This window comes from Triticum aestivum, chromosome 1B, assembly GCF_018294505.1.
Source record: "Triticum aestivum cultivar Chinese Spring chromosome 1B, IWGSC CS RefSeq v2.1, whole genome shotgun sequence".
NCBI lineage: Eukaryota > Viridiplantae > Streptophyta > Magnoliopsida > Poales > Poaceae > Triticum > Triticum aestivum.
The window spans coordinates 430,277,832-430,304,252 of NC_057795.1; the positions used below are offsets into that span (position 1 = coordinate 430,277,832).

The window sequence follows — 26,421 nt, forward strand, 5'->3', positions numbered from 1 at the left end:
CTGTTTTATTTTTTTCTATTTCTGCAATTTGTTTTTGATTTGTTTTAAATATCAAATCATTTTATAAAATCCTGGAAATAAATATGGGTGCTTTCTGAATTATTCCAGTGACCCTTATCAATTTCCAACATTTATTTGAGCATTTAAAATATTTATAGTATTTAAATGCCCAAAGTCAAATACAATATGATTTAATTCAAAAATCCAAAAATGACCTAAGGATATATTCATCATTTTTGGCAGAGGTTTCCACCTTAACCAGAAATCATGAACTTTTCTTAGGGGCCTTTTGGGTTTATTGAAAAGATTTTAACTTACCCTAGTTGAGTTGATTTAATGCTAGGGTTTGAACATCCCCATTTCAATTTTAGGCAAAATTTAAACATGATGCAACACATGACTAGCTAGCTCAGAGCATTACCAGAAGCTAGGGATGTGACAACTCACCCCTACTAAACAAGAATCTCGTCTCGAGATTCAAGCGTAGGGTAAGGTGAAAGGTAAGCGCAACTAGTATAATCTTCACGATCCAGGGTGCACTTCAGTTGAACGTTGATTTGAACACCATCTTTGTCTTGTCGTCTTGCTCTGAGCACTCCTGTCAACATGACATGGAGGGAAGAAGGAGACTCTAGAAGGGTCGATCTTCTCGAAGATCGAGCAACTCACGGAATGAGACATAACAATATCTCTCGAGCTGAGAGACGAAGCACAGATCTGAAGAAATGGAGTAAGACAGACGACGAGGGTTCGCTAGGTGGACCACAATTCCACACCTAAGAAGGTGGTAAACGATTGTCCACGTAGCGAGGAGTTGAGTTGCCATGATACCACGACGAAACATCCTGAAGGAGGGTGATTCGTAGATTATCCCCTTAAGTGGCAAAAAGAATTACTTTTGATTCAGAGATCACTGAAATTCTTTAAACCAGCCTAAGGCAATCACAAGCGATCATTTGGAGGGGGTCGGTAGAATGGCATACTCGGACTTGGATGATGTGGATTACCTTGTTGAAGACAACGCAATGGATGAATTTGCTTATCACCGGAAATGGAAGAGACCCATGGTAGAATGACACATTGGCGGTGCAAGCTGGGAACAAAATGCAAATGCTGAGAATGATTCTAGTAACTGGGGAGAGGCTCAACAATAGAGAGTTATTCCACTATTGGAATGGTTATAGCATAACCGAGGAAACTGAGAGCGCTATACAGTTAATGCCGATGATCAAACCTGGCGCTTGCGCGTGCTCTCAAGAACTTGAGCATTTCCACATTCATCAAGGTTTTACCAATATCCGTGTCAAGGATCCTGGCAACACAACTTGCTACCATGATGAAGGATGATGGATGATGCAGATGCAAAGGAAGATAACACCTTCTCAGATTTCACCCTTGGCGAGGCCAAAGAAATAAAATCTGGATGATCGACCGAGAGACATTTAGCACTCCGCTTCTAATGTTCTCCTTGACGTGCTAGTGTAACCCATTCATAGATATGGTTTGCTAACTAGAACATCAAGTAAAGGTCGGACTTCAGGAGCAATAGAATCCATAAGGAACAGTTACGGAGGTAAATCCTACGAAATCCTTATGGGGAGGTGGCCAATTTCCTCAATCAAGATATTATAATAACAGGTCTTCCGGCTGGGTGTGTTGGCCACGACATCCACTTTACCGGTTATCGAGGGACCAATATTATAGTTCTTGGAGAATGTTCCAATCATCATATCTGCCTGAGATTCAGATCTGGTTGGTGTCAGGATATTCCAGACTCATCGAGTCTAGGAAGAAAAATGAAAGTTTGCAACACAAATCGACGAGATGACGTTGCGAGATTCTCGGGGAATGAACTACGATAGCAAGCTCCAAAACATGAGCTGGTTCTGCTACAAACATGTGAACACGTTGTCCAAGACAAGCATGACCACAAAGTAGTCTTATAATAAAACACTACCGAGTTCAGGAGGGGGAACCATCAGCGAGGATATCGAAGTTTTGTACAAATCCGTCTGGTACCTTCGGGACTAGCACTTAAACTTATTAATCTTGAACAAATCAATCAGTGGCTTGGTGTGCTAGGGACCCATATAGAATGGAGGTTGCAAGTCTCCGAACCACAGAATACTTCGCACGTATGCATGACTGATTTGGGATGATTCCAAAGGAAACAACATTGACTTTCTCGAATCCACGGCGGCAGCTTGCATCAAATGCACATGGACTGGAGGAAGTCACTTCTTACATCCGAACATTTGCTCCATGAACTAGCATGAGGAAATGCTTTCAAAAGTTTCCAACACTAACTTAATGTTCAACAAAATCATGGAGGGAATAAGGATGTTGTCAATGGACTCAACAACAATTCTTCCGGGTTTCCTTTTAAAAGGAATTCCATAGTTAAGTGAACAAGTGATAGCATTGGTCAGACCAAAGATGTAGGGGTGTATGCTCGAGGGATCAACCACGAGTAAGACAACATTACGAGCATCGTTGGTACTGATTTGATTTGACGATAGCCCACACTCAAATCAAAGGATTGATAAGACAATAGGTCCAGCAACTGATCACAGGGACCAATCGATGAAGATATCATCTTTCTTCAACACACACTACACAAGAATATCCCTTTGGAACGAACTAAGTCAGACAAGCTTTTATCTTCCAACTCTCCAAGTTGTTGTCTAGCTTAACCAACTAGCTCAGGGATATCTAACACCGATTCTTGGAGAGAAGGTGGTTCACAAGAAACCAACTTGATCACGGGCTCAACATAACGGTCAGGTGACGACCTGGTGATACTTCCGAGAAGATATTCAGAAATCATGAACCACCGGTATGTTACTAAGCTCGAGAACAATCTCGCTTTTCAGGGCAAGATGATATGATCAAATGAGCGAGGACTTGACAAATCCTAACTCATCAATCAAAGAGTGCACCAGGAAATAAGGACTAGGTAGCATGATCAATCTTAGAATGGTGATTCAATAACCAACATACTAAGAATAAAATTATTATCCTTTAACTACCAAGCAACGAGGTTGCTAGGAGTATTGATCTCACACATCACAATTCATTTGTCGGTATTCCGGTTGCATCAACACGGAACCGAGGAATGAAAAAGGATGGCGAGAAGTATCACTATGTCAAGAATTCACAAAAGGTGGTGCAATTCTCATGAAATTCCTGTCATAAAGAAGGTAATACTTCAGGGTAGAGCAGACCAGAAGCTGGATTGTAACTTGATCTGCGGAACACAACTACTTTGACCCAATCCTAGATATGGATGAGGTACTGGAGTTTGTTTCTCCAAGTCATTCAGGACAGAATGGCTTGACGTACCACAAGGGTAATAGGCATCGATAAACGAATGCATGCATACCCTTGGTATCAATTGATAGACGAGGGTCAGAATGCAACTAAAGAGAGCAACTCAAAGGAACATGCGATTTTCTGAGTTGTGGATGCATGGTTTAGCATGTCGAACGAATTCCACATATTTCTTCCGGATAACCCATGCAGAAAGGTAGAACTGGCAGAGTCACAATGTAGAATCGAGAACCCATCGAGAGCACTCTGATTGTGATCTTTCGATCAGCGAGGAACATCTGCCATAAGCGGTTCATAGTATTTGGAAGAAAGGAATACCACGAACATCGAGGACTAATGCAAAGGTTACTAATAACCTAAAGGAACGAGCAAAACTATCAACATGAAGCAAGTAGGGTGAATCTCGGGTTCAAAACCCAGGGATAGAATACCTACTACTAAGTAGCATCACGGGATGCTTTCGAGAATAAAGGCCAGAATCTCACACTAGGACACAAATCATGGCTAGACCACTAGATGATCCCCTAAGACACCTAGGGTCATAATAATAACTCCAACATAAAGGTCGAGGCAGTAAAGTACCTCAACTCACTGATTTGTGTGATTAATCTGACCAAATGCACATCGGAAACAGGAGGAAGGGATTTGCAAATGCATCAGACTGTTTGGAAACCTGGGATGACTCGGACAGCATAACGGCTGTAAATGCTCAGAAAAGATTTGAGACATTCACAAAATGGTGGCATAACCACTCAGAAGCACGATATCAAGGTTTCGAGATCAACAATTAACATACGGAAGTAGTAGAAACTGAACTCAAGCTTAAATCCAACAATCTTATAAGTCTTCGGATTAGTAACACGTGATCCTGATAGAAAGAAGAGATAGCCTAGTTCTTAATCCCCGTAGAAGAGAAGATGATGACTCAGATCAGAAGGTCATGAGGTATAAGGAGTAAAAAGAGCCTTACGTTCCATCCCACAATCAATTCCCTTATATAACTAAAGAATTTCTAGACTCAACTTCGACCAGTTTGGCTTGGTAATCCTACAGGCAGTCAAGCTCTGATACCAACGCTGTCAGGACCCCGACTCAATGCCACATCGATCTAGCATGTAACACCTCATATCACTTTGCGGCCTCACGCACGGTATTCCCACGGGTGTCGCCTTACCTTTGCCCGGGACCGTTTGCGCCTTTTGGCACACGTATATGACAGTGTCGCTAGCATCCATATGATAAGGAGCCCGGGCTGACATGGCTAGTCGTAAACCCAAAGTGGCACAGACTTACAGGGACAGGCATCCATGACCCAGCATCGAACGTGTCGGTCATCAGCGAGTGAATCCAGGCTGTAGCACTGGGCTAGCAGGACTCCGGTGAACCGGGCTGTAGCGGGCTAACAGGACTCTGGTATTCATCGCGTGACATTTCCCCGAAGGGACAGACACAGGAACGAAGAAGGACACATGCCGGCCAGCCTAAGTGTTCCGGAGCAGTAGCAAGCTACCATGGCTCAGTGGAAACACTAGGAGACATTTCCCGGTAAGAGAGGCTACTAAAGATAAACAACTAGATAGTCAGATCCCACACATACCAAGCATTTCAATAACATACACACAATATGCTCGATATGTGCAAACACAACATGGCATCACAACATGACTCTACGACTCAAGTATTTATTCAATAGGCTCCGAGGAGCGAGATATTACAAACATGGGTCTCATGACCCAACAATCAGAGCATACAAGTCAAAGCACAAGCGGAAGCTATCATGTCTGAGTACAGACATCTATAAATGAAAAAGGCTGAGAAGCCTGACTATCTACCAGATCCTGCCGAGGGCACAAGATCGTAGCTGAGGTAACAAGCTAAACGTCGAAGACCACGCGGAACTACTAGTGAGACTGAAGTCTCTCTGCAAAAACATAAAATAGGCAAACGTGAGTACAAATGTACCCAGCAAGACTTACATCAGAACTATCTACATATGCATCATTATCAACAAAGGGGATGGTGGGGTTTAACTGCAGCAAGCCAGCTTTGACTCGGTGGCTATCCTGAACTACGACTGCAAGTAACTCTTTTGAGGTGGCGCACACGAGTCCACATATTCACCATATCAATACACCACTATGGATCCGCTCCCGTCTCCCTACGAGAACGCCATCCATAGCACTCACGCTTATCTTGCGTATTTTAGAGTATCCACTTTCACTTGTCTATGAACTGATATAAGCAACCCAGAAGTCCTTTTCCGCGGACACGGCTATTCGAATAGATGATGTTAACCCTGCAGGGGTGTACTTCTTCATACATGTTTCCACCACTTAGCGTCTGCACACGACATGTGCTCGGCAGACTTCAAGCGAAAGCCGACGTGGGTGTAGACCACGACCTACCTAAACACTCAAGTCTCTAGTCCAGGTTTATCGCCTATTCGGGTTCCATCCATGAGGAGATCCGGCCGGAGTTTCGCTCACAGCCCCAAACGATGTGAACAGGGTTCCGTGACACCAAACGGGCGCCCGGTTACCCGGCCACGTGCCTACCGCATCACAGCCCACCCCTACGGTCAGCGCTGTCCACGGCCTCCAGCATACTACAAACACCAGAAACTACTTGCAACTCCTGGACAGAGGACAAGGGTGAATAAGAAGTCGAGCGGGGTCATATTTCAGGGCCCAATGTATGGTAGTAGCTGAATCATGGATCACAAACACAGAACTCAGTTCCTGAGGACGGCTACAATGAGACAACCCACCATGTACTCCTACATGGCCTCTCACCGCTACCTTTACCAAATCGTGTTCACACACTTAGCTCACACACAGTAGGACATGTTCACACACCTCTGATTCATCCCCGATGAATCAGACCTGACTCAACTCTAAGCAGTAGCAGGCATGACAAACAAACATGAATGAGTAGGCACAACAGGGCTCAAACAACTCCTACTCATGCTAGTGGGTTTCATCTATTTACTGTGGCAATGACAGGTCATGCAAAGGATAAAGGGGTTCAGCTACCGCAGCAAGTAACAGATAAATCGGTGTTGTCCTAATGCATTAAAAGAGAGCAGGAGCGAGAGAGTAGGATTGTATCGGAATGAACAAGGGGGTTTTGCTTGCCTGGCACTTCTGAAGATAACATTGAGTCTTCATCAGTGTCAACGATCACATCATCGGTATCACGTCTATCGAGAGGGGACAATTACCGGCAACACAGAAGGAAACACAATCAATGCAATGCACAATATGATGCATGCTATGACATGGAAATATGAATGTGTTTTGGGCTAATGCAACTAGCAACAGATTAAATGAAGTTGGTTTGAATATAAAATTCAAATTCAAACTCCATATGTGATTAATTCAAATGCCATTTAAATGATTTGTGCTAAACAGCAGCTATAAGTTGTTCTGACATGCATGAAAATGGTACAGATGGATTCCTTGAATTTTTCTGATAATTTTTCATATATAATTATTTAATTTGGAGTTACGGTTAATTTTCTATGAATTTTGGAAGTTTTAGGCATTTTCTGGAATTTCCTGGATATTAATAAATCCAGTAATTGAATTAATGCGCCAGCCTGACGTCATCATGACGTCAGCAGGTCAACTGGGCGCCTCCAGGTCAAACCTGACACTGGGACCCACATGTCAGTGTGATTAGCTTAACTAAAATTAATTAAAACTAATCCTAATAGTCAACAGGGCTGGGCCCCACCTGTCATTGACTCAGGAGAGTCAACCGGGGCCCACCCGTGGTCAAAGTCAAAGTCGGCTGCCGGCGTTTAGCCGCCGGCGAGCCCGACGCGGCGGCGAGAGTGGTTTTGGCCACTCCGGCGACCAAATGGGCCGCGGAGGGCATCTAGGAGGAGCTGGGGACGAGCCGAAGCTCCTGGTGGAGTCAGTTGCGCTCGGGGCGGCCGGAATCGGTGCCGACGGCGAGCGAGGCGGCGGCCGGAGCTCGGGTGTGCTCGGTTTCGGCGTTACACGGCACGGCGGGCGCGGCCGATGGGCTCTACGGGATGCTGGGGTCACCAGGAATACCCGGAGGCAACGAGCGCAGGCGGAGAAGCTCGGGAGCACGGAGCTCACCGGCCATGGCGGACGGCGGCTTCGGGTGCTCGTGGGGCGGCGGCTACAGGGCGCAATCGAAGGGGGAAAGAGGGAGGGGAGGCGTAGGAGCTCACAGCGGTGCCGTAGGGATGGTTGGCCGGCTCGGGGGCGCGCCGGAGTGGCCGAATCGACGGAGAAGCTCCTCGGCGGCCGGCGAGGGGGGGAAAACGTCGGGGGTGGCGTTCCGGGGCTCTTCTGGTCGCGTGACACGACGAGGAGGTCGAGGGAGGACCGGCGGAGCTTCCTGGGGCGTCGGCGAGGCTAGGGGTGGCCGGTGGCCATGGGTACGGCGACGATGGCGGCGAGCTCCGCTCGGTGGTGTGCGCGAGAGGGAAACAGAGGAGGGAATGGGGTCCAGGGGGAGAGAGGGGAGGTGCAGGGGGCGAGGGCGTCTCCGTGGCGTCGCGAGGGGGTCGGGGAGGAAGCAGGAGGTGGCTAGGGGGGGAAGCAGGAGGTGGCCGAGGCAGCGTCGGCGAGCGCCACGCCTCGCCTCTGCTCGTCCTCCTGGCAGAGGAGGAAGAGGACAAAGGAGGAGGAGGTGGGCTGGGCCGGCTGGGGGGGAACTGGGCCGGCTGGTGGGCTGCACGGGTGAGGCCAGGTATGTCCTTCTCCCTCTTATTTTTGTTCTGTTTTATTTTTTTCTATTTCTGCAATTTGTTTTTGATTTGTTTTAAATATCAAATCATTTTATAAAATCCTGGAAATAAATATGGGTGCTTTCTGAATTATTCCAGTGACCCTTATCAATTTCCAACATTTATTTGAGCATTTAAAATATTTATAGTATTTAAATGCCCAAAGTCAAATACAATATGATTTAATTCAAAAATCCAAAAATGACCTAAGGATATATTCATCATTTTTGGCAGAGGTTTCCACCTTAACCAGAAATCATGAACTTTTCTTAGGGGCCTTTTGGGTTTATTGAAAAGATTTTAACTTACCCTAGTTGAGTTGATTTAATGCTAGGGTTTGAACATCCCCATTTCAATTTTAGGCAAAATTTAAACATGATGCAACACATGACTAGCTAGCTCGGAGCATTACCAGAAGCTAGGGATGTGACAATCACTCTCATTTAGCCATAGAAGTCTACAATTTTAAATTTTGGCAAAGCCCCTAGTATTCGGAAGACCGAACTTGGGGCGCTATACACGCCTAAATCGGACAAGGCCGATTCCTCGCCCGAAGCGGAAAAAATCTTTAAGGATTTGAGACCTCTCGAACAGCGACCAGCTCTCGCCGCATCATGACAGTCAGTTTTTGGCTTTCTCCACTGAGGTGCTCGTCCGGAAGAATCAGGACACAATTGCAGTAGTTCTCCTTGTGCTACCTTAGTCGATATGGAGGAACATAAGGCACCAAAACATGGGAGTCAGGCAAACCCAACTATTGAACCAAGACATGATTCAGAGCTGATGCATATAATGCTATAAATTCGGGGTGCCGCACTTTCGAAAGTGTTCGGACTTTTCTTGCCGTGTTATGGGGTACACTGAAGCCCCTGGCGGACTGAACGTACCAGAATGTACGGGTGCAATTTCTAGTAAATAAGCAGTCAAGGAAAAAGATGAAGAAATGTAATAATAAGCTAACGATGTACATTATTTTCCATTGTTATTTAAATAATACGTCAAAGCGTATGTATACAAGTAGTGCGATAAGCAAAATAGGACTATTTGACATGTCCTAGCCAAGGGAAAGCTGCGTGTGCGTATGTAAAACAGGTATAGTGATCGTTATCAGAGACCACCTAGGGGTTCCCTTATGCGTCAAAGCTTCTTGCCTCCTTGGTATTTCCTTCCTGTGATGGGTCCGATAATAAGGCTATCGAAAAGGGCTTCCAGAGAATAGGGTCCTGAAAGAAAGAAAATGATGAAGGTATACGAGTCCTGGGGCGGTTGAGCCGCATTGTGGGCCGCATTATAGTTGTGCCTCTGCCTATGCCCATGGTATTTTAAGTGCATAATTATGTACGCGTGGCACACATTTCGCCGCTTGACTGGGACTAGGACGGAGGCCGAATTGCTAGGCGAGCTCTGGACATGTCGGACGATCTTGTTGCAGGGTACTCCAGACTCGCTTGACGGTGTCCGGGGGCTTTATTGCCGAATTGGAGGTCTGCCTAAGAAGGCTGCTTTGTACCTCTGCTGCGAGGGTCGTAGTGTGCTCCTCCGTACGGAGGGAGCGCTATGTGTTTCCATTAACTATTATAACCCCGCGAGGTCCTGGCATTTTGAGCTTGAGATAGGCATAATGTAGCACCGCATTGAATCGAGCAAATGTGGTTCGTCCTAGTAGTGCATGATAGCCACTATGGAAAGGGACGATATCGAAGATTAACTCCTCGCTTCGGAAGTTGTCCGGGGATCCGAAGACTACTTCCAATGTGATTGAGCCCATGCAACAGGCCTCCACGCCTGATATGACACCTTTAAAGGTGGTTTTTGTGGGTTTGATCCTTGAGGGGTCGATGCCCATTTTGCGCACTGTATCCTGATAGAGCAGGTTCAGGCTACTGCCACCGTCCATAAGGGCTCGTGTGAGGTGGAATCCGTCAATGATGGGGTCAAGGACCAATGCGGCAGAACCGCCATGACGGGTACTGGTAGGATGGTCCCTGTGATCGAAAGTGATCGACAAGAAGACCATGGGTTGAACTTTGGGGCGACCGGCTCCATCGCATAGACGTCCCTTAGTGCACGCTTCCGTTCCTGCTTGGGAATATGGGTTCCGTATATCATGTTCACCGTTTTCACTTGGGGAGGAAATTTCTTCTGTCCTCCTGTGTTTGGCGGCCGGGGCTCTTCGTCGTCGTCGCTATGCAGCCCCTTTTCCTTGTTTTCGGCATTCAACTTGCCGGCCTATTTGAACACCCAACATTCTCTGTTGGTGTGGTTGGCTGGTTTATCGGGGGTGCCGTGAATTTGACACGAGCGATCTAGTATGCGGTCCAGACTGGACGGGCCCGGATTGTTTCTTTTGAATGGCTTTTTCCGCTGACCAGACTTAGAGCCACTGAATCCGGCATTCACTGCCGTGTCTTCGGTGTTGTCGCCATTGTTTCGACACTTGTGTCTGTTGTGTCGCGGCTTGCTGTTGCTATCTCTGGCATCTGAATTGCCAGGATTTCTTGATGTGTTGTTGCTACGAGCCAGCCAGTTGTCCACGCCCGCACAAAAGCGGGTCATAAGTGTCGTGAGGGCTGCCATGGACTTCGGTTTCTCTTGGCCGAGGTGTCAGGAGAGCCATTCGTCGCGGATGTTATGCTTAAAGGCCGCTAAGGCTTCGACATCCGAACATTCGACAATTTGGTTCTTTTATGGTTAGGAACCGAGTCCAGAATTTCCTGGCTGACTCTCCGGGCTGTTGGGTTATGTGACTTAAGTCATCAGCATCCGGGGGTCGCACATAAGTGCCCTGGAAGTTGTCAAGGAATGCGTCTTCCAGGTTCTCCCAACTGCCAATGGAGTTTGCTGGTAGGCTATTCAGCCAATGCCGAGCCGGTCCTTTGAGTTTTAGTGGGAGGTACTTGATGGCATGTAGGTCATCGCCGTAGGCCATGTGAATGTGGAGAAGGAAATCTTCAATCCATACCGCGGGGTCTGTTGTACCATCATATGATTCAATGTTCACAGGCTTAAACCCTTGTGGGAATTCATGGTCCATTACTTCATCAGTGAAGCATAGGGGGTGTGTGGCGCCTCTATGCCGGGCTACATCACGATGCAGTTCAAATGAGTCTTGTCTGTTGTATCCGGCCCGGCCGGATTTTCTTTTAGTATATCCGGCGTGACGTTCATCGTCACGCGTTGGGGCGCGCCCCTGTGATCCGTAGATCGATCTTGACTGTCCTGCTTTGTTTTGCAATATGTCTCGCAGGTCCTGCGTGTAGCCCCGGGCCTTAGTGTTTTTGTTTGATTGGCGACAGGGTGCAGGCTGGTGTTCGGTCTGATACGCCACTTTGTCTCGTCCACGAGGTGGCCAGTCAGCCGCATCCTACGCTGGTAGTGTGGGCTTTAATGCCTCCTCCTCAAGTTGAGGTAGCAACCTACACTTTGGGTAACTTTTGGTTGGGTGCTCAAGTCAGTATTCCTCGGCTGCCAGGACCTCAGTCCATCTATCAGTTAGCAGATCTTGATCAGCTTGAAGCTTCTGCTACCTTTTTCTTCAGGCTTTTTGAAGTGGCTAGAAGCCGACGCTTGAAGCGCTCCTGCTCGATGGGATCCTCAGGCACGATGAATTCTTTGTTGCCAAGGCTCACTTCGTCGTCGGAAAGGGGCATGTAATTGTCATCCTTTGATTCTCCATCCGTTGCCTGTTCCTTAGGGCTAGCTTGCCCATCCTCCCGCTCGGCCTGCTCGAAGCCTGGCTGGGCGGGATTGTTTTCGTCATCGGCACCATCCGGATTGCTATCGTCTCTTGTGTCGGTATCGCTATTTTTGCTATGGCGGGGCTTAGAGCGGCGCCTATGATGCCGGTGCTTAGATTGCTTCTCAAGGGGATTATCCTCCATTGCCTCATTGTCATCACCTTCTTTGGGCGTGTCCACCATATATATATATATCATATGATGAGGTGGTTGTCCAGTGCCCTGTGGGCGGTGGTTCATGTTCCTCTCCAGCATCGTCGTCCATACCGTCAATGTCTTCGGAGTCGAAATCAAGGATGTCGGTTAAGTCGTCGACAGTGACTATTAAGTGGGTGGTGGGTGGGGAACGAATTTCTTCGTCGTCCGCTTCCCACTCAAGCCGGACATAGTTCGGCCAAGGATCTCCTGACAGAGAGAGATTTCAGTGAATTTAGCACGTCGCCCAAGGGTGAGTGCTGAAAGATATCAACGGAGGTAAACTCCGTGATCGGCGCCCAATCAGAGTCGATAGGCACGGATGCTCGTGGTTCGGAACCTATGACTGGAGACGAGTCCGAGGATCCGATGAAATAGATTTCTTTGGAGGTGAAGTCTGTGTTCGGCTCTAGCACCGATGAATGTGGGGCCTCCGTGGCGGGGTCTATCCACCCGTCCTCGGATGGCGCGATCTGCTCCGGATCTAAGGCCGGGGCAGCTGCAGGTGCATTCTCCTGAAGACCATCTGATGGCAGATCTAAGTCATGCTCATCATGAATGTATGGCGCACCTGTCATGGGCTCGAATCCGTCGAAGATCAAGTCTCCGCGGATGTTAGCAGTATAGTTCAAGCTTCCAAACCTGACCTAATGGCCAGGGGCGTAGCTATCGATCTGCTCCAGATGGCCAAGCGAGTTGGCCCGCAGTACGAAGCCGCCGAATACGAAGATCTGTCTGGGGAGGAAAACCTCACACTGGATCACATCGTTGTAGATGATTGAAGGAGCCATCAAGCCTTATCGTGACGGCACAGTGGAACTCTCAATGAAAGCACCAATGTCGGTGTCAAAACCGGCGGATCTCGGATAGGGGTCCCGAACTGTGCATCTAAGGCTAATGGTAACAGGAGGCGGGGGACACAATGTTTACCCAGGTTCGGGCCCTCTCGATGGAGGTAATACCCTACTTCCTGCTTGATTGATCTCGATGATATGAGTATTACAAGAGTTGATCTACCACGAGATCATAGAGGCTAAACCCTAGAAGCTAGCCTATGATTATGATTGTTGTTGTCCTACGGACTAAACCCTCTGGTTTATATAGACACCGGAGGGGGCTACGGTTACACAGAGTCGGTTACAGAGAAGGAGATCTACATATCCGAATTGCCAAGCTTGCCTTCCACGCAAAGGAGAGTCCCACCCGGACACGGGACGGAGTCTTCAATCTTGTATCTTCATAGTCCAACAGTCCGGCCATAGTATATAGTCCGGTTGTCCAAGGATCCCCTAATCCAGGACTCCCTCAATAATGCCTACAAGATTGAACTTCCCATGGATTATTGTGTTAGTCCAACTTTCAATGTGTCGGACCTCTCTCCATACTTTGGACCATCAGAGTCGAGGACGACTCCTTTTCAAGAGGGGGATGATGATGAGTACATCACAACCATCGACAAGTCTCCAACAATTAGAGGCCCAATTACAAGAAGTCGTGCCAAACTGATAAGTAACCAGGTGAACGCTAATTTAAGTTTACCTTGTAACCTTGGTGACCCAACTACGATTTCATCTCCATTGTTTTTGGTTGAACTTAGGCATTGCATGGAAGAAATCCAATAACCTACGAGCTCTTGAAGCAACCGCTTTGAAGGAACAAGTTTGGAGAAAACAAGTTTCAAGTGGAGCTGATGTTGTCAGTTTTTACCTCTGATGTTCTATTGTACCACACACATGTGATGGAGAGACGGGGCCATAGGGCTACATTACCAGAAGCTCCATCAAATTATCTTTCCAATGCAAATAAACTCACATCATTTGAAGTTGTGAGTCAAAAGCTGTTGTCATTCTCATGGAAGGTGTCCACGCTGTCAAGGCTTCGCGAATTTCTGAGGAGCTCTCCAACAACTCCCAATGTTGACTGCTTATTCCCCCAAGGAAGCCATGCAAACCTGCTTACTTTTGTAACCATTTTCACACCTAGCTAAGGGGATTTGTCCCTGCTATAAAACCCCACCTCCCCCATCCTCTTGAAAACCTTTTGTCAAACCATTCAACTACAAACTTATGCAGCAAGACTGCTAGAGAGATCCAAGAGACCCTTGCTACCTTTGCTCTTGCGAGTTCATCCGGATTCGCGAGAAGGAGCCTCTGGTTCCCCATAATTCATGCTTTACGGTTCCGGCCGTTTTGTGTGGGTTAGTCCCAGTTTGTGGTTCTGCGATTGTTTGGACAACGGGTTGAAGTTCTTGTAGCTTCGATCAGCCAACCCCAACGTACGGGTTGCATCCAACCTTGGCAGGTATAAAGCTAGTTATTCCGGCTGCTTGCAGCTAGTTATCCCTCCCGATTCGATCCTACGACGTGAAGATCGGGCCACCTCGGGCGTGAACTCGTTCATCGGGTTCCCACCTATCAGCAGGTGGGGGTATTTTGTGGTCTGGCTCATAATTTCTTGCTACTACATTTCACGTGGGCAAAGAACAGTTTGAACATTCTTTTAGGATTCTTAATTTGTCATAGTATGACATGGTAATTGGGTATGATCTGCTAGCAAAGCACAACCTTGTGTCATTTGACTATGAAAACAATCAAATAATTTTTGAGGAAGAATGGCACCCATCATATTACTATCTCTACATGTAACTCATTTTCTGTAGCCAGAGAAATTCACAGTTCAAAATTAGCTTCTATGCTAACAATTGGAGCTATTGGACATGCTATTTATCTGATCAGGGATGTCACTGTTACCAAGGATCAAACACGTGTAACACCTCCAGTAGTAGAACAACTACTACAACAATACCGTAAGGTGTTTGCATAACCCGAGGGACTGTCTCCTATAAGAAGTTGTGACCATAAGATTCCCACACAACCCAATGTTGTAGCTATAGCTACAGTACAATGTAAAGGAGACGTTCCTCTTTAATTGAGTGGTTCGATTCCCAATTTCCTTCGAAATCCTAGCCTCTTTGTTTGATTTCCTCCTCCGATCCACCTGGGGTGTGACAGGCGTCGAGGAGGGGCGATGGCTGCTAGCGTCTCGGTCATTGAGGTGTGTCGACGGCGCTCTGAGATCTACACATCGTTGTGTCGGCGGTGCTCTGAGATCTACACGCCGCATACTGGTTTGACGAGCACCTTCTAGGTGAACAACAATGCGTCGGCTGCAGCGCTTCCTCAAAGGACGAGCCCCGTCTACATGTGCGCGCGTGTCAACGGTGGTGATCCGTTAGTGCAGCATGGCCTTCTACGTATGCGGCGGTTGGGCAAAGGGGAAGTGATTTGGGGCTTGCGAGTTGGGAGTCGAGGAAGGTCACGTTAATGAAGCGATTTGGGCTTTGAGGCAGCAGTTTTGCGGAATACCTGTGTGATTAGTTTAGGTGTTAGCATGGGAGGGACGGGCAAGAGGAGAAGGGTGGACGAAGGACGTGCGAAATGGGAACATTACTTATTTTTTTAAGATAGGAGAGACATCTTTGAATCAAATGTCAAAATTCAACCTCGTTTGCATATTCATGTTCCCTGTGATCAATGGTAAACCACTTCTGCATACGTTTTGATAAGTTTTAAAACTTCATCAAGTTTCATCTGCTGAAACTTGGTAACAATAAACGATAAAATAAATATAAAACTGGATATGGCCTTGGGCGGAGTGCCAGAATCCAAGGATTTAGCGAATCGTAAAACAACCTACGACCAGACACGGCTGGGGAAGTGTTGTGTGCCCGAACAAACGGAATAGATCTAAACTAACACGTGTCCTTACAAAAAATTAAGTGAAATAGAAAACACATAGAATATAGATATAAACTAGCAAAAGAGCCCGTGCGTTGCAACGGGAGAATAAATAATACATGTTCTTAACCCAATAACCATGACTCAAGACCCTAATGTGTTCACGTCCTTTATTTTCACATGGCATCACATTTGTGTTGTTGATGGTGGTCTCAGTGCTCACATAAAGAAAGCGTGTTTGAATGCGGTCAGTTCTAAGGCATCTCTCTCGCGCACACTCGCTCGAAATAAAATAAGAAATATGTTCTTTTTTCCCGCGAGGTTTTTCACAGGTGTGCATGCGTGGTTATTGATGTTTTCTTTCTACTCTATCAGTAAAAAAGAAAAACAGATCATACATTATAGATTAAGTTCACACAAAATAATATTTTAGAAATATTTAACAGCTAAAAATAGCATCATATTTAGATTCTACACATTTTTCTAATCAAGTTTCATATATAACATGTTAAAATTGGAATTACGGTTTAAAAGATATTGATAATTTTGTTTAGATAAACTGTCAGTGGGTTTTGTGTTAAAACGAAAAAAACGATTCGGTTGACTTAAGTATGGACAGTGGGTTGATTAAAACATCAGAGGGTTTTGCGAGAAAATGCAAATAAAAGGTTCGGGAGTGAGTTAAACGGGTACCGCAGGTTTATTTACGAAAAATAGAGGGTTTTTTTAAAAAAAATATATGACGGGCGACCAGAAACCCAATTTGCTTTATTATTATTAAAAAAATAAATAAAATAGTAAAAATAAAGATAAAAATAAAAATATAATAAAATGGCTGCATGCATCTCCGACGCAGAGGCCGGGGTCATCTTTTAAAAAAGAAGAAATATAAATATATTAGAGCAAACCATACGAAGAAATGGCATGACGATCGGTTCACGGCCAGTCTCCGATCGAGCCCGGCCGCTACAAACGTACACGCGTCGACAATGCATGCATGCAAGCAGAGTCTTGAGCTTCTCGTCCCCTTCCTCGGATAACTCCATGCCTTGCGAGGGCACGCCCATTACGTGTTGTCTTCCAGGCCCTTGCCGGACACGTGGCGCGACAGCAGGGACAACGAGCAGGCCGACGCACGTCCGCGTCGCTGCACACGTGCCGCCTCCGTGCTTCACGACGCACCGCGCCCCTCCAGCTATAAAAACACGGCGTATGGCTCGTCTTCTCCACCATCGATCATTGGCTCGAGCTCGAGCGCCAGCAGTTGCATACACCACACACGCATCCACACGTCCGTTTCAGGAACCTTAGCGGTCGAGCACCTGTTAGCAATGGCGTCCGGTCAGGAGAAGGGGAGGTCGGAGCTGGACAGCTTGGCCCGCGAGGGGCAGACCGTCGTCCCCGGCGGCACCGGCGGGAAGAGCTACGAGGCGCAGGAGAAACTCGCTGAAGGTACGTACTTAAAAGTATGTCAATACTATATACTGAACCGGCATTGTTGTAACACGCGCGCATTTGTGCAGGGCGCAGCCGTGGTGGGCAGACTCGGAAGGAGCAGATGGGGGAGGAGGGGTACAGCGAGATGGGGCGCAAGGGCGGGCTGAGCACCAACGACGAGTCCGGCGGCGAGCGCGCCGCCAGGGAGGGCATCGACATCGACGAGTCCAAGTTCAAGACCAAGTCCTAGATGTTCAGTTCAGTGCCTAGCTTAGCAAAGCAACTGACTGCTCGCTCTTGTTTGGATGTAGTCCGTTCAGCGTGTCCAAGGTACTGAATAATGTAGGTCGTCAGGTACTCGGATCTTGACGTGAGCACGCATGTACTAGGTGATCATGTGTACCGTGATCGTGTGTGCTTTAGTGTCCCAGCTAGCTTCTGCTAGCTAGTAGTAGGTGTCGTTGTAAGTTGTGACCAAGCTAGGCTGTTGCTCTCTGTAATGTAGTGCGTCTGTCTGTTTGTTATGAATCTGAATCTCCGTCTGTGTGCAATGTTCGCTCAGCAATGTACATGGTATATATAGTTCCCACTTCCCAAGAAATCCTAAACCTACGAACTCAGCGAGATGGACGCCCAATGAATCCCGTTCGGTATCTAACCCTCGAGCATCAAGATAACAGATGGTACTACAATATCTGACTTGGAAGTATCATGTTTATATTAATAATAACTAGCAACGGGAGATAAAATAGTATGCATCTGTGCATAAAAGAATGAACATTTAGCTCATTTAGCTCGGTTTCGTGAAGGAATCAATTCTTTATTTTTTCTTGGCATTTAAGAGTTTTGTACGCCACGAGTTATTCAATCTACTTTTCCTAAGAGTTTTATTCAATCTATTTTTCCTAAGAGTTTTGTTACGTACGCCACATAAGGCCCAGAAGTTACTTTTCCTTTCAATCGAGAGAATTTTAAGTATGAAGTTTTTGAATATTTTAAAAAACATGAAAAAAATCTTGAACAGTTTATATGAAGTTTTTGAACATTCTAAGAAACATGATAAGAAAATCCTGAACAGTTTAAAAAAATTATGTACAAATTTTGAAAAAACACAAACAAAATATGAAGGGGAACATCTTTTAAAATTCACAAACATTTTATGATAATACTAACTTTGTTATAAAAGCAAGAACATTATTTGAATTTGTGAACATTTTTTAAACGGGAACATGTGTTGAAAATTCATAAGATTTTTCAAAAATGTGTATCTTTTACACAAACATTATTTTTAATTGTGAATGTTCCATTAAGACAAGAATAATTTTCGAATTTGCAGTTTTTTTGGAATGTCCTTTTCCTTTTAGAAATCTCCAACAATTTTGAAAAACAATATTTTTTAAAAAAGGAACTTTTTGCAAGTTCCGAATATTTTTAAAATATCAAAAATAAATTGAAATTCCGAACATTTTCGAAGATTTGTTTTCCTAATTCTAAACTTTTTTGGGAATTTTTAGTTTACGAAATAAATTCTAAAAAAATAAACTTGTAAGGGAAATAAGAGATAGGGAAAGTAGAATAAAAATAGAAGTAAAAAACAGATATAAAGAAAAATTGTCCAGCCCGTTATTGATTATCCTGTGCAAACTCCGACTAATTGTTGCCAGAGCGCAAAATAGAATTTTCTCAACTGAGTGGGCACAAAAATAAGTGGGCTAGCTTCACTGGGCCACAGCCGCGGCCGAGTATGGAAATTCTTTTTCTAGCAGACAAACGCATAAGATTTTAGTACCATCTTGGATAGAAAAAAGATTCTTTTAGATGGGTGAACGGATGAAAAAATTGGCGAAACGCATCTTGCTTTATTAGTAAAATAGAGAGAGAGAGAGAGAGAGAGAGAGAGAGAGAGAGAGAGTAGATATCAGCATATCACAACACAAATGGCAGATCTGAGGAGAAACCCAAAGAGATAGCACACCAAGAGAAATGCAAGAAAAAAAGAACACCACCATCGCCGGAGCGTCCTTCGAAAAGGAGAAGAAAACGTCTCCACCAAGCCAAGATCCAAAAGAAAGGCGAGGAAAACGTCTGCATCAAGCCAAGATCCAAAGAAAGTACTGCGTTGTGTGCCTTTGAATAGGCGTTGCCAAGATCCAAAAGAAAATACCGTGTTGTGAGCCTATGAACAGGCGCTGCCATGAAGGGCATCACACTTATCGCTGTGGATTGTCGATCGGAGCACATCTCCACTGCTCTTGACTCACGATTCTAAAGTACTCATGCGGCAAAGCTGCTGAATGGCTCTAGAACCGGCAACCATCTTCCACCTTCGAAGAAACTCTAGATGCACATATCTTGGATGAGACCACCGCCGCAGCACCGGCCACCTCCAACACCAACACTTTCGGCTTCGCGATAGCACCGAAGGAACCGCTAACGCGGCGTGGATGAAGAAGCCAAAGAAACATGACCCTCGACAAGAATTCCACCACTGTCTTGAAGGCCTTGCCTAGACACATATCCGCAACTCCTTGACACCGTCAAGGTGGTGGCCCGATAACTTTTATTCCTGACGAAGAGTTCAGTACCGACCGAGTGATGTCGCCTAAACAAACTAGCCTAGACCTAGACACGAGCCAAAAAGAATCGGGGCTCCCCAACCCTGCTGCCGCCGCTGGAGCGACGAGCGAAGGGAAGGAAAGCCAGCGGCTGTGCCGGCGTAGGAACTGCTCGCGTATCACCTCGAGCGAGGGAGAGGAAACGGAATTGCCTCACTACAATTTCTGACGCTATGGTCGTTATGTTACGTTGCTGGAAAACGTGTGCGGTTGAGGTAAAGCGGCCGGTCTTGTGAACAATGTCGTAAAACAAGCTAATACTCCCTCAATACTCCCTCAGTGAGTTCTAACCTCTGACCAAAAGCTAATTTTTTTCTCTAATACGTACGAGTGTGCGTACTTTACTATAAAGGAGTGGGGAAAAGAGCCCCTCCACATTAGTGTTTACATATTACATGAACACGATTCCACCACTACTACTACCACCTCAACTATATAGTAACTCCTCGCACTAGCCCACATTTCCACCTCGTGAAAGAATCCGTGATCAACCCCGCTTGTTTCCACGCTCTACCCTCCTGGCAAATTCTAAGAATAACATAGTTCTTGGATGGCGAGGCCCCATCGAAGATAATGGCATTACGGTGCTTCCACATCTCCCACATGACCAAGATGAGAATTGTCGCCTGATCCCTCTTCTGCTTGGTTGCACCTCCCTTATCTATGCACCAGTCTTCAATTTTGCTGCCCGTCGTCGCCATCCTCTCCATCTTGCCCATAGCTTGTAGGACCGCCATCCATATCTCCTTTGCAAACATGCAGTGTAGCATGAGGTGGTTGGTTGACTCTTCCTCTTGGTCACATAGAGGGCAACTATCCTGATGATTAAGGCCTCGCCTGGCTAGTCGGTCAGAAGTCCAACACCGGTTTCGCGCTGCGAGCCATATGAAGAAACGGCATGGTAGAGGCGCCTTGGCTTTCCAGGTGAATTCTGCCATTGGCGCCACCTCCCGTGCCCAGAATAAAGCCTCATACGCAGATTTTGCAGAGTATTCACCGTTCCTCTCCCAAGTCCAATTGACAGTGTCTTGCTCATCCTGAACTAGCTCCACATCCACCACCCTAGACCACAGCTTCATGTATTCATCTAGCTCATCTGAAGTCATCTCCGGTCCAATGTCCCTAGCCCATGAGTGGTCAAGCATGGCCTAGGCAACAGTACGGTTAGCCCGCACCCGGTTTCTTACCCTCCTGTAAATCAACGGTGCAATATCCTTGACTCCCTCTCCATCTATCCATTTGTCCTCCCAAAACATCGTTCTGTTACCATTGCCCACAATGGCACGGGTGGCCGCATTGCAAATCTGAAGAGATGCCGCCGGAACATTTATCTTGAATTCAGACCAGGGTCTGTCACCGTCCGCTTTTTGTAGCCAAATCCATCGTGCTTGCAGCGCAATGTTCATCCATTTGAGATTCGGAATTCCTAGCCCACCAGCCCACATAGGCGCACATTGCCCACCATTTGCTTGAGCTTCAGCGCACCAAAGGAATCCGCGACAAATTTTGTTCACTGCCTTAATGGTTTTTTGTGGTAGATCAACTGCAAGCATCATGTGTACAGGAATCGCGCAAAGAACTAAACAAATTAAGGCCTTTCTCGATTTATGCTCATGCATATGTGTGATTAGGCTAGCACCGCAACGAGTTAATAGCAAAGGAACTAACACGTACTTCATAGGCTAAGTATTGTTTCTCTCATCTCTTTTGTGCCCGTCTAATTGTAGCGATCAGACCTCAAACAGTCTAATCTTTGTGCATCAGTGTCATCCCTGGATCGGTAATGCTGACACGCACAGTACTTGAAGGATTTATAACAGAGTAGCAATCATACACTTATTACATCGAATGTCTCAAAAGAGAACTTATTACAATAAATATGGCTTAAGGCCATCTATAAACGATAACAGTAGAAGGCTTGGAAGATAAAGTGAGTCCATCAACTCCAATGGGATCACTGAGTGAAAGATCACGACCTAAGGCACCTTACTCGTCGTCTGAAAAGTCTGCAACATGAACATTGCATCCCGGAACGGGTCAGCACATGGAATATGCTGGCAATGTAACACACAGAAAGTAATGAACAAAAAGATGCTATCACTACATGCAAATTTGGCTGGTGGAAAGCTCTATGGTTACAGTTTTGCATAAAGCCAATTTTTCCCTACAACAAAGGAATAAATTTTATTGAACTATCATGGTGGTTGTTTAAACATTGAGAAGGTTCCTCCAACTCAATCCCAATTAAGCATCATCATTTAACCCAATCAAAATTAAATTAAGTACCATGATGAGATCAACATGATAATCCAGGAACTAGATACTCAAAACGTCCATAACCGGGGACACGGCTAACCATGATTAGTTTGTACACTCTGCAGAGGTTTCGCACTTTTCCCCACAAGACTCGAATACATCCATGGTCGGAGAAACAAGACACAGTCTTTCTAAAACAATAACTCTTTACTCTGGGTGGACAGTTACACCTACTTTCCCCTACATCTGCTAGCCCACCACTGAAAGAGGTCTTGCAACGTACTCAACTATGCTAGAGCCCATAATAGCTTGTGGCTGCACACAGAAATTTCTAGCATGAATAATCTTATGATCCCTTTGAGCCTGGGTGGCGGTCCATAGGAGAATCACACGGTACCCCAGGATTTCCAAAAATACAGGCAACACTGGGTTCCCCAGGTGCCTCAATCCATCCAGATGTGAATTAAAGTAGCCACCTTAAGTTAACCATTAATTAACAATACTCATATCTGTCATGGATACACTCACCCAATCCACGTCTACAAGCATAGCATAGCAATATAAGCATCATAGAAGTAACTCCCAAAGGTTTGATAATAAACAGGACAATAGGTACTACCTCATCTACTTCCCGAAACCCACATATTAATCAGATCCTAACCATGCAATTGTTTGAGGATTGATCTAATGCAATAAAACTGGGTAGTAAAGAGGTATGATCAAAGTGTTACTTGCCTTGCTGATGATCCGTGAAACCTAGAGACTCGTAGTAGCATGCTTCGCACTCCGGGTACTCTATCGCAAACAAACAAGCATACAATAAGCACTCAACTAGAAGCACGGGTAAAACTCAAATAAGAGATCTTAACGAGAAATTTCAACTTAAGAACTCCGATTTGCAAAAAAGAATCAAACCGAACGAAACAAGGAAACTCAAATTACGGAAGAAACAAGCTTTATTTACTAATCTGGACTTCGGTCAAATTTTAAGTAGTAAAATCATGTTTAAATTGGTTAAACAGAAAGAGGGTTTCGAGACGAAACTCTAGGCGTTTGAATCGCCTGATTCCGATAAACGAGCGAAGAGAAAAACTAAAACGAAAATCAGGGCAGAAATCGCGATAAAAAATAACTGCTAAAAACCCTGGAAAAAACTAACGAACAGGCTAACGAACGGACGTTCGCTGTCTGCGGCTAAAGGGTAAAACTCGTTCATTAAAACGAATGAACGAGCGGGCGCTCGCTAAGAAAATAAACCGTAAAAAAATAAACCGATCTAAAAAATAAAACCTAGGGTTTTCTAAACAAACGAATCCGTTTTCTCTAGAAAACCGGCGGCGGCGGGCGGCTACCTCGACGGGGCTCCGGCGAGATCCGGCGGCTCCGGCGGGGTCTGGTGGGGCGGCGGGGCTCCTGGGCGATGGCGGGGCGGCAGCGGCAGGCGGCGGCGAAAGGCGGCGCTGGGCGGCGGGGTGGTTCGGGTGGTGGTGGGGTCGGCGGCGGCGGTATTTAAGAGGGGGGGGGGGGCGGCGCTGGCATGAAGGAGGGGGCGCTGGGTCGGGGTCAGCCTAAGGAGGCGTGCCCCGATCGGACTCGCGTCGGCGGCGGGATGGACTCCCTCCCACGGGGGAAGGCAGCGGCGGCGTGGGCTTGGCTCGGCTCTGCTGGACCTTCGGCCCAGTCCGGCGCGTGGAGATTTTTTTTAAAATGTTCCGCCGTAAATAAATCCTAGAAAAATAAATAAAAATCTAAAAATGCCAAAACAAATTTTCGTCGTCTAAATAAAATATTTAGAACAAGATGAACATTTTCTTGGCCCAAAAATGCAATTTTGAAATACGGCAATTTTTCTAATTCGAATAAAATTGCAATAAAAGCCAAATAAAATAAAATAAATTGATTTTAACATTTTTCCTCTAATATTTCATTTATTTTGGAGAAGTCATTTTATCCCCTCATATATTTTTATTTTAGAAATATTAGGAAAAAATAATCAAAACCAATTGATCCCCTTTTCCAAATTTGAGAAAACTCAAATATGAAAATAACAAAATCCCCAACTCTCTCCGTAGGTCCTTGAGTTGCGTAGAATTTCTAGGATCAAACCAAAATGCAATAAAATATGATATGAAATGATGATCTAATGTATAGCATTCCAAATTGAAAATTTGGGATGTTACAAACCTATCCCCCTTAAGATGAATCTCGCCCTCGAGATTCGGGTTGGCTAGAAAATAGGTGAGGGTGGTCCTTCCGTAGGTCTTCCTCTCGTTCCCAAGTGGCTTCATCCTCGGTATGGTGGCTCCACTGAACTTTGCAGATCTTGATAACCTTGCTGCATGTGACTCAGCTGGCAAACTCAAGAATCTTCACTGGTTTCTCTTCATAGGTCAAGTCGCTATCCAACTGAATCGCTTCCAGTGGCAGTGTATCCCTCAGAGGAATATCGGCCATCTCTACGTGGCACTTCTTCAGCTGGGAAATGTTGAACACATCGTGAGCTCCTGACAGTCCTTCAGGCAATTCCAACTTGTAAGCAACTTCTCCCATACGTTCCAAAACTTTGTATGGTCCCACAAAACATGGTGCTAACTTTCCCTTAACTCCAAAACACTTAACTCCTCGAAGCGGGGACTGTTAGAGTTATAATATAAGTCATGTACCCCTTTGTATTTATCCCGTTGTATAAGGGGTTTCCTGCATATGTTTCACACTTGTGCATGTATATATATCGGCCTATGGCCTCATGGGAATACAAGTTGCTCATTCCTAACATGGTATTAGAGCATTAGGTTTTTTTTCTCGCACGCTGCAACTCGTGCTCGATCCCATCTCACGGCGCTGCCCGTCTTTCTCTTGGCCCGACGCCGCTGCCGTCCACCTCTGCCGCATGTCTCTATTCGTGCTGCATCACCCCCGATCGCGCCCCTGCTGCTCGATCTGCTGATCCGCTAGCTGGAAGGGCGACGTTGACTGCACGACCACGCGTGGAGCTGCTCGATCTACCCGCGGAGCTGCTCGATCTTCCCGCCAGCCCGTCACGCACGGGTCCAGATCGATCTGCCCGTCCGCCCGTCACGCACAGCCCGTCACGCACGGGTCCAATCTTCTGCCTGTGTGGCCGCCAGCGCGTGCTCAACCGGCTGTTTACGCACGCTCGCCAGATCCTTTTGGTCTGCTCCGTGATCCTCGATCTCGCCCCTGACTGCTGATGTGGTTCTCGTCCAGACCCTCTGCTGGTTCCCTTTCGGTAAAAAAAGAAGAAAAAAAAGGTGCGATGTCTCTGTCCTCAGGCTATGTTACTGTCCCTCGCTGTCCGGTGATCTTCGATGGTACTAACTACACCGAGTTCATTGGCTTCATGCGCATTCACATGCGTGGCATCCGTCTTTGGGGTGTTCTTTCTGGCGAGGTCTGTTGTCCGCCACGTCCGGTTCCTTCGGTGGCCCCTACTCCGCCGACTCCACCGGTCTTCCTACGGATGCTAATCAGGCCGCCAAGGATGCGGCTAAGCTTGCTGATGAGGCTGCCGATCGTGCTTATGAAGAGAGGGCCTTGGCTTATGAGGAGGCTCTTCAGACGTATCATGGTGCTCTGTCAGTTTATACCCAGTGGCCTGATGATGATGCTCGTGCTGCAGCTGTTCTCACTGCTAGTGTTCTGCCTCAGTTTGCTTCTGAGTTTCTGGGTCTTCCTACTGTCTTTGAGATGTGGACCCGTCTTCGTCAGCGCTATGAGCCCTCTGGTGATGCCTTATACCTTTCTGTGGTCCGTCAGGAGCATGCTCTTCAGTAGGGTGACTCTACTGTTGATGACTTCTATGCACAGAGTTCTGCTATCTAGCGCCAGCTTGATTCTCTCCGCAGTGCTGGTTGTCGTACTTGCTCCTGTTGCCAGGTTGTCTAGGCCAATTTGGAGTTTCATCGCGTCTACGAGTTCCTGTCTCGGCTCCGTAAGGAGTTTGAGCCCCGGCGTGCTGAGTTGTTTGCTCGTGGCTGTATTTCTCTCATGGAGGCACTTTCTGAGATTCATGCTGAGGAGACTCGCTTACGTGGTGCTGGTTTGCTGGAGGTTCCCTCTATGCTCGCTACTCGACCTCCTTCCACGCCACCTGCTGCACCGACCCCCTCTCGCTCGAGTGCTTCGCCGCTCCTGCCCACTCCTTCTGGAGGCTCAGGTCGCCCTCGTCCACATTGCGACTACTGCAACAATGATGGTCATATTGAGTCCCAGTGCTACAAGAAGAGGAAACACCTGCGTAAGGCGCGATCATCATCTTCAGGGACTTCATCATCTACCTCGATAGCTTCAGCCATTGCTTTGACTGAGCAGGATATTCTGAGACTTAA

General features: G+C 46.4%; 1 protein-coding gene across 1 annotated transcript; it reads left to right on the forward strand.

Moving 5' to 3' along the window:
- The first annotated feature begins 17,007 nt into the window (after positions 1-17,007).
- On the forward strand, positions 17,008-17,936 carry LOC123092140 (em protein CS41). The gene is made up of 2 exons (NM_001426780.1): positions 17,008-17,216; positions 17,288-17,936. The coding sequence occupies exons 1-2, from the start codon at positions 17,096-17,098 to the stop codon at positions 17,449-17,451; spliced, it is 285 nt and encodes a 94-aa protein (NP_001413709.1). The 5' UTR covers positions 17,008-17,095; the 3' UTR covers positions 17,452-17,936.
- Positions 17,937-26,421: the final 8,485 nt, after the last annotated feature.

What these genes read in the sequence shown, in the direction of transcription:
- LOC123092140 (NM_001426780.1), top strand. Translation starts at nt 17,096, where the DNA reads ATGGCGTCCGGTCAGGAGAAGGGGAGGTCGGAGCTGGACAGCTTGGCC. An exon ending in GCAGGAGAAACTCGCTGAAG is followed by an intron (nt 17,217 to 17,287) that starts GTACGTACTTAA and finishes GCATTTGTGCAG; the next exon opens with GGCGCAGCCGTGGTGGGCAG.